At 43.7% G+C, this 16,165-nt stretch overlaps 1 protein-coding gene across 1 annotated transcript in view; it reads right to left on the reverse strand.

Annotated features, from left to right (window-relative positions):
• Positions 1 to 1,004: 1,004 nt before the first annotated feature.
• Positions 1,005 to 16,165, reverse strand: part of ANKLE2 (ankyrin repeat and LEM domain containing 2) — a 29,046-nt gene continuing 13,885 nt past the window's right edge. The window contains exons 7-13 of the mRNA XM_037014335.2: positions 8,509 to 8,575; positions 6,778 to 6,950; positions 5,847 to 5,953; positions 4,850 to 5,034; positions 3,855 to 4,500; positions 3,313 to 3,444; positions 1,005 to 2,889 (exon numbers count right to left, since the gene is read on the reverse strand). Coding sequence (XP_036870230.1) covers positions 2,667 to 2,889; positions 3,313 to 3,444; positions 3,855 to 4,500; positions 4,850 to 5,034; positions 5,847 to 5,953; positions 6,778 to 6,950; positions 8,509 to 8,575 — 1,533 coding nt within the window. The 3' untranslated portion in view covers positions 1,005 to 2,666. The remainder of the gene's footprint in view (positions 2,890 to 3,312; positions 3,445 to 3,854; positions 4,501 to 4,849; positions 5,035 to 5,846; positions 5,954 to 6,777; positions 6,951 to 8,508; positions 8,576 to 16,165) is intronic.

A 16,165-nucleotide genomic window follows, 5' to 3' on the forward strand; every position in this document is an offset into this window, starting at 1 on the left:
CAGTCTCTGCTCTGTCCCTTGGGGTTTGTGTAGCCACCTTTCTGTTTGTCTGCAGGCCAGCCCTTTATGCTTGACTTCTAAGAAGCAGGGCAGCATTGGGAAACCAGAAACAAGCCCACATGGGGGTCGAGGGAAGTTATGGGGGTCAAGGGATTCCAGTGACATCAATGTGGAATCACCCCAAGGTAGGACAGATGTCAGTAACAATATCCTGCTTGACCAAAACAAAAACTTTACACCAGGAACCTATGTAAGACCAGGGAACCCAAGCTGACTGCAGCAGGGATGGTCACTGCAGTGCAGGCTGCTGTTTATTCCAAAATACTTGGAGACAGTATCAAGAAAGGAACATAAGTGCAATTTGTAAGCTAGAGAATATTTACATGTTCTTGTACACAAATGTAAAATGTCAGCCTGACAAGACACACTTGTCTGGAACAACCCAGCGGAATGTTCCTGGCTCAACACGATGGGACAGTGATGTGTTATGTTCAAAACTGCACCTAACTGAGCAGTTACCCCACAACCACTATTTCCTCTGAACACTGGACAGTTTGTGGAAACATCCACAAATTATTCAAGAGGATTTATGCTTCTTTGCCATGTGTGGCAGGTACTCATTTTAGAATGCTGGTGCTTGCTTTCCCTCCAGACACAGGGAATTTACCACAGTCCCTGCACTGTGGCCTGGGGGACAGTGTCCACCTGCTGGCAATGTGATTCACATCACCTCCAGGATGGAAGCAATAACCCACCCAGATGTCAACGTTACAGGAGAGGCTTCTGGTTTCTGGGGGCAGGTATGAAAACTGCTAGCTTAAAGTAATGCCCAAAAGGTTTCACAGCTTTGTTACAAAAGGGAAACCAGAAACAGCCAGTAAACCGCCATCAGGTAAGTACGCTGTGTGTTTCATCAAAACACTGCTTAAAATTTTACTAAAAAGGACATTTTGTCTGGAGAAAGGTGAGGGAGGTCTTTATGAAAGCTTTAAATTATTACCACATGGTTCTAAAAATAATTTATTTCACTAAGTAGTTTAAAATAACATAAAAGTCACAATAGGACACATGGTAATTTATTTGCTGGGACCAGAGCCATCTTATGGAGATAAATGGAGAAATAGTCAAAGAAGGCCTAAAACTTGAAGAACAGGGACAGCAGTCTGCAAAATTAGGGCAAAAACACTATTTTAATTTCCATCTGAACATTTACAACAACATACAGGGTGGTATATAAGACTAGAGAAAAAAGAGATCACTGTGGACATAGTGCCCTATATTCTGATTTTTGAGAACAGATGCCTTTTTAAAATGCCTGGTTTTTAGAATGTATTTTTCCTACATCCACATCTGCGCACATCCAAGTAGTCTGCTACACAAGTGAAAACACCAACACCCTTTTGAATTTTAAAATCTAAATTTGATTCCAATACTCCTGACCTGTTTGTTATCAACTAAAAGGAACTTTTTTTTACACATTTCAATTCAGAATCTTTAAGAATGAAAAATAATCTCACACCTACTTAGTATCACTGTATATTCTCAAACAGCAAGTTCAGGAAAATAAATGATTTACAAAAGGCACTGAAGTTAGCAAAAGCACTAGAAGTTTCCATTTTGGGTCAAACACTGGAAATGTTCACCAAACACTGCTTGTGAGTGAGCAGTTGTTCATAAGAGCCCAGAAAAAATAAGCCTTCCACAAGGCGCTTGGTCTGGGGCATCAGTGGGGGCACACGATGCTATGGTGGCTCCCATGCTGTGTGCACAGGTCCTCGAAAGGGTACAGCCAGGGGGAGGCTAAAAGAAATGCAATAATGTACCTGAACTGGGTTCAAACCTGTCAAAAGCAATCTGCTACTTTCTGTATTAAAACACCATGTTCTTTTATGAAGGAAATCCAACTGAAATGAATTCTGAAATATAGGATAAACTTCTAAATTAAGGGGCCACTGACAGGTCATTTAATTACCACTGACCCTGACAACTGAACAGCCAGCTGTCAACACTCAGGTGCTGGTGAAACAAACACGTTAAGTGACTGCCAGCGAGTTTCCTAGAACTATTTGCACGACTCCCAAAGCCTAGATTTTTTCCAAGAGAAAAAAAAGCTAGCTTTACCTCTGGTCACTAAATGTTTTTAATGACTATTAACTTCACTGCAAGTCTAAGACATCTACTTTATCTAATATTCTCTCCAACTGGGACTCACTGGCAAAGATTTCTTACCCCAAACTAGAAAGTTGAAGACTCTCCCCAGAGAAGGAAGTGGCACAAACTCAACTGTGAGAACTGAGTTGAAGAGAGCACAGCTACTGTAGGGTGGTGCTGCAAACACAGCCAACCCCCACTCTGGGGTGACTTTCTGGAAGCACAACTTGCCCAGAACCGTCCTGTTACATATGCAAGTGGGAACAGTAACTGGAATGTCTGTGTCATTACCACAGTGACAGCTTTCAGAAAACCTGTACCTCTTTGCTTCATCAACTTCTCCCAAAATACCAGAAATCTAAATTTTATACAGAACATTTCCAGTTTCTAAATTTATTTTACTCTCAAAATGAGGATTAATAAATAAACACATTTTCCATGAAACTTCAGCAATAAATGCATTACCCTTTTTACTTTAAAAATGAATGAAATGAGAACCAGCAGGATGTGCTGTTCTACAGGGCTGCGAGCTGGGTCAAACGCGTCATCCTGCGGAGGTGACCCCCATTAGCTGGGCTGTAGCGCCCGGGGCTGCCCACGCCAGGGGAGTGGGGTGCAGGGGTGGGCTTCCCAGGGCTGCCTCCTATGGGACTGCTTCTCCCCGGGCTGCAGCTGTGAGGGCACACGACATCTGGCAGCTGAGGCTTCAACTTCCCTTTCAATGCAGGGCTTGGCCAACTGAGGAAACCAAGAAAGGTCCATCAGCACAGAGGGTGGGGAGCGGGGAGAGCAGAGACCAAGAACAGGACAACCCTGCACCAGCCCCCCGGGGGTCCAGTGTGGCTCTGAGAGCAGCTGCTTCGACACTCAGAACCGAGACCCTGAAGACTCGCAGCTCATGTGCTTCACACAAATCCCACACGGCCCTAACCTGCCTGCTTCAATCCTCGCACCCACTCTGCTTTTCCACTCAATTGTGGACCTCTCCTTCATCCAGGGTGCTGCCAGTCACACCACACATCAGGGGAGCTGCATTAGCCAATGAATTCACTGCCAGTGTTCTACATGAACCACTTGGGTCTGAGTCAGACCTGGACTGCTCCGGAAGCTAGCTACCAACAACCTGTGCCCAAGCAGGCATCCTCTGGGGCCCAATGGTACCTCTGTCTGTCCGAAGGTGAGTAGCACAGAACAGTGCTCTTCCATCTGTGCACAGCGGGGTACTGGTGAGGGTCCACATCGGTGCACTCCAGGGCTGCAAGAACGTCCCGATCCAGCTTTGATGGCTCCTCTCTAGAAGGGACAAGAGAGAACCAAGAGGAGAGGCAGAAATACTTGTGCTCAAAGGTAGACTTCCCACATCACTGCATCCTCAATTCAAGAGCCCAGCCCAGGAACAGGATGGCGTGCAGAACCGTGTAATCGCGGATCCATCACCACCACTCAGGCACCCGCTAGGAGCCTGACACTGACCCCAAGACAGTCTTTCTTCTTAAAACACACTGAATTTATAGGATAGTTTGCCATCCCAGGGGTGTTACTTTCCCACAAGCACAGTGTCAAGGATGTGTTGGAAAGGGGGTCAGTGTCTCCTACCAACGTGGAAGACCACTGAATATCAAAGAGCTATGAACTTCTAACAGTTGTGGGCAGACAACAGGTTTATAGGAATTACAACAGCGTCACCCCCACCCAACTCATACCCAAAAAGGAAGAGCCTCTGGATAGGCTCCTTTGTGGCGGGGACGCCCAGAGGCTCCGAGGATGCAGAGCTGCAGCTCATGCGCTGGACTTCATGCCTTGAATTGTTGGAACTCAGGCACATTTTAGCAACTGTGGCTGACATTTCGTTTTCTGTCCTTATTTGGTTGTTTCCAAGTTTATCAGCAGCAGGAGGTCCTAGTAAGTCACCTTCTACTGCCTCCTTTCTTGATGTCAGGATCTTCTCCTTAGTTTTCGTAGTTTTATTTGGGGTCTTAGAAAAGCTACTTTCTAGATTCTGCAAATTCAATTTATCAAATTCAACAGTCAAGCTGGAGACTGGTGACAGGAGGGCTTCGTCCCCACTCAGGGCCTTTGGCCTCTTCCCACCCAGGATCTTGCTGCTGCTCAGTGGGCTGCAAAACCCATTTTTGTTGCTGTGGGGACTGGTCTGGGCTGAGGCTTCTAGAAGGTTCGTCTTCTGCTCTGCGAGTAGGATATCACACCCCAAGCCTCCAAAACCACTGACTGTGGACTGAGTGTTTCGAGCTCTGTTTTGCCGATTTTTAACCTCCTCCAAGCTCACATCATCATCTTCTTCTAGAAATGCCCTCACAGAGATGGAATTGCTGCACTTCCCACGATGGTCTGAGGGAGAGAAAGCAGCTCTTCAGACATATCGTGTCCACTCAGGGAACCCCACCCCATCTTTGACGGGCAGCAAACCACTCCCATTCATGCCTCCTCCCCAGAGTCCAAGACAGAAAACCACCTGCATTACTCCTTGGGAAAAGGACCTTGCAAACAGAAATGTAGTCTCCACACCCAGGCTCCCTGCCCTCCAGGCAGAGAACAAGAAGGAAGCCAAGGTCAGGAGCAGGCACATGTGGGAGACAGGTAGCCCCTAGGGTGTCAGAAGTGCTTAACATGAGCAGCAGGTGTTCACTGGTCCACACACACACACTTCTCTGTCCACAACCACGCCACACGTTCTTACCAAAGGCAGAGACATCCAGGCAACAGGCTTCGCTTTCTCTGCTTTGTTGGCCCTTTCTGCCTGCTCCTTGCTGAGTAAGATGCTCTTCCAGTTTTTGCAGGCCCTCCCAGGAAGACAGGTCAACAAAACAGCCCAGAAAGTCCCAGTATTCAACCCAGGGATACCCCAGCTCATGAGCCAGCTCCCTGGGAGAATAAAAGCACAATGGGTCAGTGGTGAACCCAAAACAAAAATTCATACAACTGACTACACAGGAAATAGCCACTTTATGCAAAGCCACCCCTGCAATCCTAGTTACGCCCCTTTATCCTGAATTGGGCTGAAACAGCACTTTGCACTTTTTAACACACTGCTCCCCCCAGCACAGTAAGCCTGTGGGGCTCTGTCATATTAGGGGAACCCCATCACATGCAGAGACCACAACGAGAGCAAACTGTCCAGACTCACACACATCAGAGGTAATAAAAAGGTTGAACAGAAAACTCCACAAATGCACGAACCTTTTTGTTTTCATAATACAACTATATAAAGTTGGATATGATTTTGGTTTGGCCAGGCAGATACAAATTCTAAGTCCTTTTCATGTTCAAGTTGTAAACCTGAAACTGGGCACATATTTTAAGAAAAAGTTGTAAAAATAATTCGGTGAAGCTTTTTTTGATTATATTGTAATTTAGCTTGACAGTGACACTTCTTGGGGATTTTTTTACTAGTAGTTTCCAGCCACACTGCCTGTGTCTGTCTTACTCCTTTACAACCAAGAAAACACTGTTTACAGCGCCTGACAGGACAATACAGCATCCTTGGACAGATGCTTCTGTTATAGAAACTGCAGCATATACAACATTTGAAGGAATTAGACCTTAATGAAAAGTCTTTAAAAAATCTCCCAATAAGCACTCCTGGGAGCCAGTATCTTAAAGGCAGAGTTTCTGCCCTCAATCAACAAGCACGCCACTGCCACCTGGTTCCCACCATTGTGTCATTCCCTAAGTACCTTCCCACTCTCTCGATGCCTCTTTCTGGGTCAGATTTCCGGACATTTTGAAAGAAGCCTGCTTTCTCTCGAGGCGGAGTTTTCCACAGTCTACGAAAATCTTCTGCCTATGAAGAAAGTATGTATTGAGCTATGCTATGCATCCAAGTTGCTGGGCAAATGTGATGAATCACCAGCACTGCAAAGCCACCTGATTCCTCTGTGTCCCTCCTCCCACCCATCCTCGAACTGAGAGAACCCCAGGGCTGCAAAGTGATGGAGGAAAGGGCAGCCGTTCCCTGCCTGCAGCCTGGACTTGGCTGCGGAGGGATGAAGCGTCACAATGACACCTCGCCCTAATGCAGATACCACAGACCTGGCAGCCTGTGGGCCGCAAGTCATCTGCCATCCCATGAGAGAAAAACAAATGTTTAAGTCACTGGTTTTATGCAGTAGAATCTAATCTTCACTGATATCACTTCTTTGTGGAGGTCTTTTTTTTTTTATGGTTGCAGGTAACTATTTCAGACTTTTCTTTAATGAAACATTACACGCAACTAAGAGTATGAAATGCCTCAGTCTGGACGGTGAACTTCAGGGTTTGCAAATGGAAGTTTCCTAGTGGTGAGACAAGTCCAAGAAGAGTGGAACAGAGAGCCTCATTAGACTAGTTAACACTAGGCCGTGAAAGAAGGGCCGTGGCTATGGACGGGAGAGCCACATGGCGATGGCGGCTGGGGGAGCGGTCAGCCCAGGTAAACATCAGTCTTTGAAGTGTGGGCTGGCAACAGCTGCCCTGGCTAAAGAGGAATAGGGTCAAGACACTTGTTTCTCCAGCAACCGACTCATTGGGATTCCACCTAAGACAAAGCACAAAGCAAGAGGATGGAACACCCAGCACTTCCAGGAGGGATGGTCAGGAGCTGATTCCAGAAGCTTCCACAGCACTCACCTTAGATGGACTCAGGGGCCCTGCAAAGGCTCTCAGGGTCAAAACAGGGTCTCTGGGGCCACCCCCACTGTGGCCCATGTGAGAGGCCTCGGCTGTTTGGTCTGAAGACCACAGCTCCCCAATCACTGGAGAAGACGTGTCCTCTGCTCTCAGGAGCGGTACGTAGTAGTGACCTGGAGGAAGAGACACACCAGGACTAATGATATCTGCTTATATGGGTTCTCACCTTGGTGGGTGGTCAGGCACTCATTACACCACAGGCTTAGCAATGATTTGATGTTAACAACATAAAGGCCACAACAGCTTTGGAGCTGAAGGACCTGGGAAGCAGGCCAGTTAGTTCCTAACTCTTACCGAGCCAAACTTTCCTCTGCTGGGAGAAAAGGGGGCACCGCAAACACTTGAGGCAAAGCTCGTGTGCCCAAGATTAGCTTAATTGGACACTTGAGAATGCCAAAGAGAAGCTCCCTTGTAACCTCCTTCCCTCCCCAATTCCTCTATTGTCCATTATAATTTTTTATCACTAAATCACATATTTCTAAACAGCCCTGGAATCATGACACTTTTATGTGGAAAAATGTGGAAAGAACAAAGGATAGTATAGCAGGAAAGTGCCCAGTGACAATATGCAAACAGATGGCTGTGGCTGTCATGTGCCAATAAAAGTTTATTTATAAAAGCAGGTGGTGGCATGGTGTGTGGGGGATCATGGGGAAGACAGTATAGCACAGAGAGGGCAAACAGTGACTCTGTGGCATCTTACTACACTGATGGACAGTGACTGCAATGCAGTGGGGGAACGACTCAATAATATGGATGAATGCAGTAGCCACATTGTTTTTCACGTGAAACCTTCATAAGAGTTTATATCAGTAATACCTTAATAAAAAAAACTCTCAAATCTATTTAAAAAAAGAAAAAGCAGGTGGTGGGCAGGGTGGGTGTAGGAATGGAAACTGAGAGAGAAGGGATAACAGGCACACAGAGGAGGTCCAAGAGCTTTGGGTTTCTGCTGCCATGTCATTCAGCGAGTGGGACCACCAGACCTCTGGCTAACGATGGTAAAGAAAGGCACTTCCTCTGCCATCTGCTGAATGAAGTTCACAGGAGACAGAGGGATGGGAGGAAAAGACTCTTACTGAAACCCACCACCTTTATACTTTTTGACCAGAGGAACAAGGCCCCAGAACGCAGAGGCACACCTCCAGACGCAACAGGAAGGACCATCCCGACAGGTCATGGCCTTGAAAAGTTAAGCCAGCAATTCAACTCTGCCGGTCAGGCCGCAGGAATGGGGACTACCCAGGCAGCTGTGGGGGGAGCCAGCTTTGCCAAGGAGGGGCAGGCCCTGATGCAGAGGGCATGTCACCAGAGAACTGATGGGGCTACTGACAAACCAATCCACCGAGGAGCTCCAGGCTCAGCCCTTCCTGCTCACTATTCTGCTGATGAGCAGGCTCTTCCTGAGGAGATGGGACCATAGACACATGCGCAGGGGAGGCCTGCAGAGATTAAGGGGTGAGGCCACCAGCCCACAGTCAGATGACAGACAGGCTGACCTCTTAAAAAAAGCTTACGGGTGCAAAGAAGGAATTTCATGAAAAAGGAGGGCGCACACCAGTTGGCAAGGCAGGCTTCAGCTTTGCTCGTGAGAATGCAAGGCCAGGCATGGGCACTGTCTGGGGCCTCCCAACTCGGGGCCCACACTCCAGGTACCAGTTTCCCATTTACCCTTTAAATATTCTCTAATCCGCTCCTTCAGTTCCACAGACTTGATTTTGCTTCTTTCACAAATAACCTATTTGAAAAAACAAAGTAAATTCTAAATCTTCATTTATCAGTTTTAACATTAAAATCATCTTACAAAAGCAAGTTTTAAAGTCATCAAAACTAGGATAGTATCCCAGTGCTCAGTTATTTCATAAAGCCCACAATCAGAAGACGTGTTGAACAGTACAACCTTGCTTAAGTATTTCGTACAAGCTTAAGGAGCCAGTAAAAGAACGACAAACTCTGGGATTATGAGTGAATTTTATTTTCTTTCTTGGTGCTACTCTATATTTCCTAATTTTCTTCAAGGAAAGGAAATATTAAAGTGCACTATCAAGTCAGAACAAACATGCAAGTGCATTTATGTCAGCTCCACAAGCCCCACTTTCTGGGAGCCTGTTCACCACTATTGTTTGGGTGGCTGAGTTTAAGCAACGCCTACCTAACAAGGACCACAGATGTTTTATTTTTTCAACTACACGAGTCAACTTTCTCAACTCTTGGATAATTATACCGACACAGTTTTTTTCATTTTTTAATTCATTGTTGCTAAAAATAAAAAAAAAAACAGGAGGCGGAGCCAAGATGGCGGCGTGAGTAGAGCAGCGGAAATCTCCTCACAAAACCACATGTATCTATGCAAATATAACAAAGACAACTCTTCCTAAAATAGAGACCAGAGGACACAGGACAAAATCCATACAATATCCAGACCACATACACACCTGCGAGAACCCAGCGCCTCGCGAAGGGGGAAAGATATAAGCCCTGGCACCGCGGGACCCAAGAGCCCCTCCCCCCAGCTCCCAGCGAGAGGGGGAGACCAAGCGGGAGGGAGAAGGAGCCCAGGACTGCTGAACACCCAGCCCCAGCCATCCGGACCAGAGCGCAGACACAGGGCATGCGCGGGGCCCTGGATACTAGGGAAACAGGCCAGCAAGACCAGTGAGCGGGTACCGGAGGCTGGCGCCGGAGAACAAACAAAAGCGAGCAGCCATTTTTTTCTTCGTTTTTTCTTTTTTTGGTGAGTGCTTTTTGGAAGTCTTAAAGGGACAGGGACCCCAATACTGGGGAAACAGGGCAGCAAGACCAGTGAGTGGGTGCCTGAGGCCGGTGCCGAAGAACAAAGAAACACAAGCGGCCATTTTTTTTTCCTTCTTATTTTGGTGAGTGCTTTCTGAAAGTCTTAAAGGGACAGGGACCCCAATACTAGGGAAACAGGGCAGTAAGACTGGTGAGTGGATGCCTGAGGACAGCGCCTGAGGACAAAGAAAAGCAAGCGTTTTTTTTGTTATTTAAAAAAATTTTTTTTTTTTTTGTTCTCATTGTTTTGTTTTGGCGAGTGCTTTTTGGAAGACTTAAAGGGGCAGGGCGGGACAATTAGTCCAGAGGTAGGGAATCTGGGGATCACTGGGCACTCTAACCCCCTGGGCAGCAGGGAACATGGAGGCCCCTTACCGAGACAAATAGCCTCCCAGCCATTCCCCCTCCAACGGGGCTCCACCATTTTGGAGCGGCAGCTGGAGCCAGGCCATGCCCACAGCAATAGCGGTGATAAACTCCATAGCAGCCGGGCAGGAAGCAGAAGCACTGTCTGCGCACAGCTGCCCAGCACAAGCCACTAGAGGTCGCTATTCTCCCAGGAGAGGAAGGCCACAAACCAACAAGAAGGGAAGTTCTTCCAGCCGTCATTTGTTCCAGCTCTGCAAACTATTTCTATCACCATGAAAAGGCAAAATTACAGGCAAACCAGGATCACAGAGGCAATACCAGAGAAGGAGACAGGCCTAACCAGTCTTCCTAAAAAAGAATTCAAAATAAAAATCATAAACATGCTGATGGAGATGGAGAGAAAAATGTAAGAGCAATGGGATGAAGTCTGGAGGGAGATCACAGATGCCAGGAAGGAGATTACAGAAGTGAAACAAACTATGGAAGGATTTATAAGCAGAATGGATAAGATGCAAGAGGTCATTCAAGGAATAGAAACCAGAGAACAGGAACACAGAGAAGCTGACATAGAGAGAGATAAAAGGATCTCCAGGAATGAAACAATATTAAGAGAACTGTGTGACCAATCCAAAAGGAACAATATCCGTATTAAAGGGGTACGAGAAGAAGAAAAGAGAAGAAAAGGGATAGAAAGTGTCTTTGAAGAAATAATTGCTGAGAACTTCCCCAAACTGGGGGAGGAAATAATTGAACAGACCACGGAAATACATAGAACCCCCAACAGAAAGGATCCAAGGAGGACAACACCAAGACACATAATAATTAAAATGGCAAAGATCAAGGACAAGGAAAGAGTTTTAAAGGCAGCTAGAGAGAAAAAGGTCACTTATAAAGGAAAACCCATCAGGCTATCATCAGACTTCTCAACAGAAACCCTACAGGCCAGAAGAGAATGGCATGATGTATTTAATGCAATGAAACAGAAGGGCCTGGAACCAAGGATACTGTATCCAGCATGAATTTCACTTAAATATGATGGCAGGATTAAACAATTCCCAGACAAGCAAAACCTTAGGGAATTTGCTTCCCACAAACCACCTAACACTCTACAGGGCATCTTACAGGGACTGCTCTAGATGGGAGCACTCCTAAAAAGAGCACAGAACAAAACACCCAACATATGAAGAATGGAGGAGGAGGAATAAGAAGGGAGAGAAGAAAAGAATCTCCAGACAGTGTATATAACAGCTCAATAAGCGAGCTAAGTTAGGCAGTAAGATACTAAAGAGGCTAACCTTGAACCTTTGGTAACCACGAATTTAAAGCCTGCAATGGCAATAAGTACATATCTCTCAATAGTTACCCAAAATGTAAATGGACTTAATGCACCAATCAAAAGACACAGAGTAATAGAATGGATAATAAAGCAAGACCCATCTATATGCTGCTTACAAGAAACTCAACTCTAACCCAAAGACATGCACAGACTAAAAGTCAAGGGATGAAAAAACATATTTCAGGCAAACAACAGCGAGAAGAAAGCAGGGGCTTGCAGTACTAATATCAGACAAAATAGACTTCAAAACAAAGAAAGTAAAAAAACAAAGAAGGACACTACATAATGATAAAGGGCTCAGTCCAACAAGAGGATATAACCATTCTAAATATATATGCACCCAACACAGGAGCACCAGCATATGTGAAACAAATACTAACAGAACTAAAGGGGGAAATAGACTGCAATGCATTCATTTTAGGAGACCTCAACACACCACTCACCCCAAAGGATAGATCCACCGGGCAGAAAATAAGTAAGGACACGGAGGCACTGAACAACACAGTAGAACAGATGGACCTAATAGACATCTATAGATCTCTACATCCAAAAGCAACAGGATATACATTCTTCTCAAGTGCACATGGAACATTCTCCAGAATTGACCACATACTGGCCCACAAAAAGAGCCTCAGTAAATTCCAAAATATTGAAATTCTACCAACCAATTTTTCAGACCACAAAGGTATAAAACTAGAAAAAAATTCTACAAAGAAAACAAAAAGGCTCACAAACACATGGAGGCTTAACAACATGCTCCTAAATAATCAATGGATCAACGAACAAATCAAAATAGAGATTAAGGAATATATAGAAACAAATGACAACAACAACACAAAGCCCCAACTTCTGTGGGACGCAGTGAAAGCAGTCTTAAGAGGAAAAGTATATAGCGATCCAGGCACACTTGAAGAAGGAAGAATCCCAAACGAATAGTCTAACATCACAATTATTGAAACTGGAAAAAGAAGAACAAATGAGGCCTAAAGTCAGCAGAAGGAGGGACATAATAAAGATCAGAGAAGAAATAAACAAAATTGAGAAGAATAAAACAATAGCAAAAATCAACGAAACCAAGAGCTGGTTCTTTGAGAAAATAAACAAAATAGATAAGCCTCTAGCCAAACTTATTAAGAGAAAAAGAGAATCAACACAAATCAACAGAATCAGAAATGAGAACGGAAAAATCACGACAGACTCCACAGAAATACAAAGAATTATTAAAGACTACTATGAAAACCTATAGGCCAATAAGCTGGAAAACCTAGAAGAAATGGACAACTTCCTAGAAAAATACAACCTTCCAAGACTGACCAAGGAAGAAACACAAAAGTTAAACAAACCAATTACGAACAAAGAAATTGAAATGGTAATCAAAAAACTACCCAAGAACAAAACCCCCAGGCCGGACAGATTTACCTCGGAATTTTATCAGACACAGAGAGAAGACATAATACCCATTTCTCCTTAAAGTTTTCCAAAAAATAGAAGAGGAGGGAATACTCCCAAACTCATTCTATGAAGCCAACATTACCCTAATACCAAAACCAGGCAAAGACCCCACCAAAAATGAAAATTACAGACCAATATCCCTGATGAATGTAGATGCAAAAATACTCAATAAAATATTAGCAAACCGAATTCAAAAGTATATCAAAAGGATCATACACCATGACCAAGTGGGATTCATCCCTGGGATGCAAGGATGGTACAACATTCGAAAATCTATCAACATCATCCACCACATCAACAAAAAGAAGACAAAAACCACATAATCATCTGCATACATGCTGACAAAGCGTTTGACAAAATTCAACATCCATTCATGATAAAAACTCTCAGCAAAATGGGAATAGAGGGCAAGTACCTCAACATAATAAAGGCCATATATGATAAACCCACAGCCAACATTATATTGAACAGCGAGAAGCTGAAAACTTTTCCTCTGAGATCGGGAACTAGACAGGGATGCCCACTCTCCCCACTGTTATTTAACATAGTACTGGAGGTCCTAGCCATGGCAATCAGACAAAACAAAGAAATACAAGGAATCCAGATTGGTAAAGAAGTCAAACTGTCACTATTTGCAGATGACATGATATTGTACATAAAAAACCCTAAAAACTCCACTCCAGAACTACTAGAACTGATATCGGAATACAGCAAAGTTGCAGGATACAAAATTAACACACAGAAATCTGTAGCTTTCCTATACACTAACAATGAACCAATAGAAAGAGAAATCAGGAAAACAATTCCATTCACAATATCATCAAAAAGAATAAACTACCTAGGAATAAAGCTAACCAAAGAAGTGAAAGACCTATACCCTGAAAACTACAAGTCACTATTAAGAGAGATTAAAGGGAACACTAACAAATGGAAACTCATCCCATGCTCATGGCTAGGAAGAATTAATATCGTCAAAATGGCCATTCTGCCCAAAGCAATATACAGATTTGATGCAATCCCTATCAAATTACCAGCACCATTCTTCAATGAACTGGAACAAATAATTCAAAAATTCATATGGAAACACCAAAGACCCCGAATAGCCAAAGCAATCCCGAGAAAGAAGAATAAAGTAGGGGAGAATCTCACTCCCTAACTTCAAGCTCTACTACAAAGCCATAGTAATCAAGAGAATTTGGTACTGGCACAAGAACAGAGCCACAGACAAGTGGCACAGATCAGAGACTCCAGATATCAACCCAAACATACGTGGTCATTTAATATTTGATAAAGGAGCCATGGACATACAATGGTGAAATGACAGTCTCTTCAACAGATGGTGCTGGCAAAACTGGACAGCTACATGTAGGAGAATGAAACTGGACCATTGTCTAACCCGATACACAAAAGTAAATTCAAAATGGATCAAAGACCTGAATGTAAGTCATGAAACCATAAAACTCTTTAGAAAAAAACATAGGCAAAAACCTTTTAGACATAAACATGAGTGACCTCTTCTTGAACGTATCTCCCCAGGCAAGGAAAACAACAGCAAAAATGAACAAGTGGGACTATATTAAGCTGAAAAGCTTCTGTACAGCAAAAGAAACCATCAATAGAACAAAAAGGAACCCTACAGTATGGGAGAATATATTTGAAAATGACAGATCCGATAAAGGCTTGATGTCCAAAATATATAAAGAGCTCACCCACCTCAACAAATAAAAGACAAACAATCCACTTAAAAAATGGTCATAGAAACTGAACAGACAGTTCTCCAAAAAAGAAATACAGATGGCCAACAGACACATGAAAAGATGTTCCACATCGCTAATTATCAGAGAAATGCAAATTAAAACCACAATGAGATATCACCTCACACCAGTAAGGATGGCCATCATCCAAAAGACAAACAACAATAAATGTTGGCGAGGCTGTGGAGAAAGGGGAACCCTCCTACACTGCTGGTGGGAATGTAAATTAGTTCAACCATTGTGGAAAGCAGTATGGAGGTTCCTCAAAATGCTCAAAATAAACTTACCATTTGACCCAGGAATTCCACTTCTAGGAATTTACCCTAAAAACGCAGCACTCAAGTCTGAAAAAGACAGATGCACCCCTATGTTTATCGCAGCACTATTTACAATAGCCAAGAATTGGAAGCAACCTAAGTGTCCATCAGTAGATGATTGGATAAAGAAGATGTGGTACATATACACAATGGAATATCACTCAGCCATAAGAAGAAAACAAATCCTACAATTTGCAACAACATGGATGGAGCTAGAGGGTATTATGCTCAGTGAAATAAGCCAAGCAGAGAAAGAGAAATACCAAATGATTTCACTCATCTGTGGAGTATAAGAACAAAGGAAAAACTGAAGGAACAAAACAGCAGCAGAATCACAGAACCCAAGAATGGACTAACAGGTACCAAAGGGAAAGAGACTGGGGAGGATGGGTGAGGAGGGAGGGATAAGGTGGGGGGAAGATGAAGGGGGTATTAAGATTAGCATGCATAAAGGGGGGGTGGGAGAAAGGGGAGGGCTGTACAACACAGAGAAGACAAGTAGTGATTCTACAGCATTTTGCTATGCTGATGGACAGTGACTGTAAAGGGGTTTATAGGGGAGACCTGGTATAGGGGAGAGCCTAGTAAACATAATATTCTTCATGTAATTGTAGATTAATGATAACAAAAAAAAAAAGAAAGGGGGATTACTCCCTGATAGGATAAAACTAACTGTAAATCAATGATTAATGCATGCTTTAAATATCTTTAATTTTGATCATTTAAAGGATGTCAGATGATCAGCTATGGAAGTACATTTTTCTGATAATATTCCTTTCTCTTAAAGAAAAAAAAAAAGCAGTTCCTGTGTAGTGATCTCTAATAAGTTCTTCACAATGGTATAAAGGGCATATCAAAGTGTGGGCAAAGGGTCTGTTTGTGTTTATACAGAGGATCAAAGCCTAATTTGGCTACCCAGAAACAAACTAAGATACGATATGAAGAAGTTCCAACATCAACATACTCTGGAAGAGTCATTCCAGAAGATCATCAAAAAACATCAACAAAGATCCTGGCGCTGTTGCAGTCGTAGCTGCATTCATCCCACTGGTTCCTGGAATTGCCATTGGAATGAAGGAGATATCTAAGCTGGCGTGTGCATACAGTAAATTAACAAATTTGACTAGGTCTATACTGTCGGAACTCAACCAAGAATTAGGAGAAGTGCAAGTTGCAGCGCTCCAAAATCTTGAGACTACAGACTATCTACTGTTAAAAGAACATATGGGATGTGAACAGTTCCCAGGAATGTGTTTTAAATTGTCTGATTTTTCTCAAACTATTCAAATTCAGTTAGACAATATCCA

Source organism: Manis javanica, chromosome 15 (assembly GCF_040802235.1).
Source record: "Manis javanica isolate MJ-LG chromosome 15, MJ_LKY, whole genome shotgun sequence".
NCBI classification, from domain to species: Eukaryota; Metazoa; Chordata; class Mammalia; order Pholidota; family Manidae; genus Manis; species Manis javanica.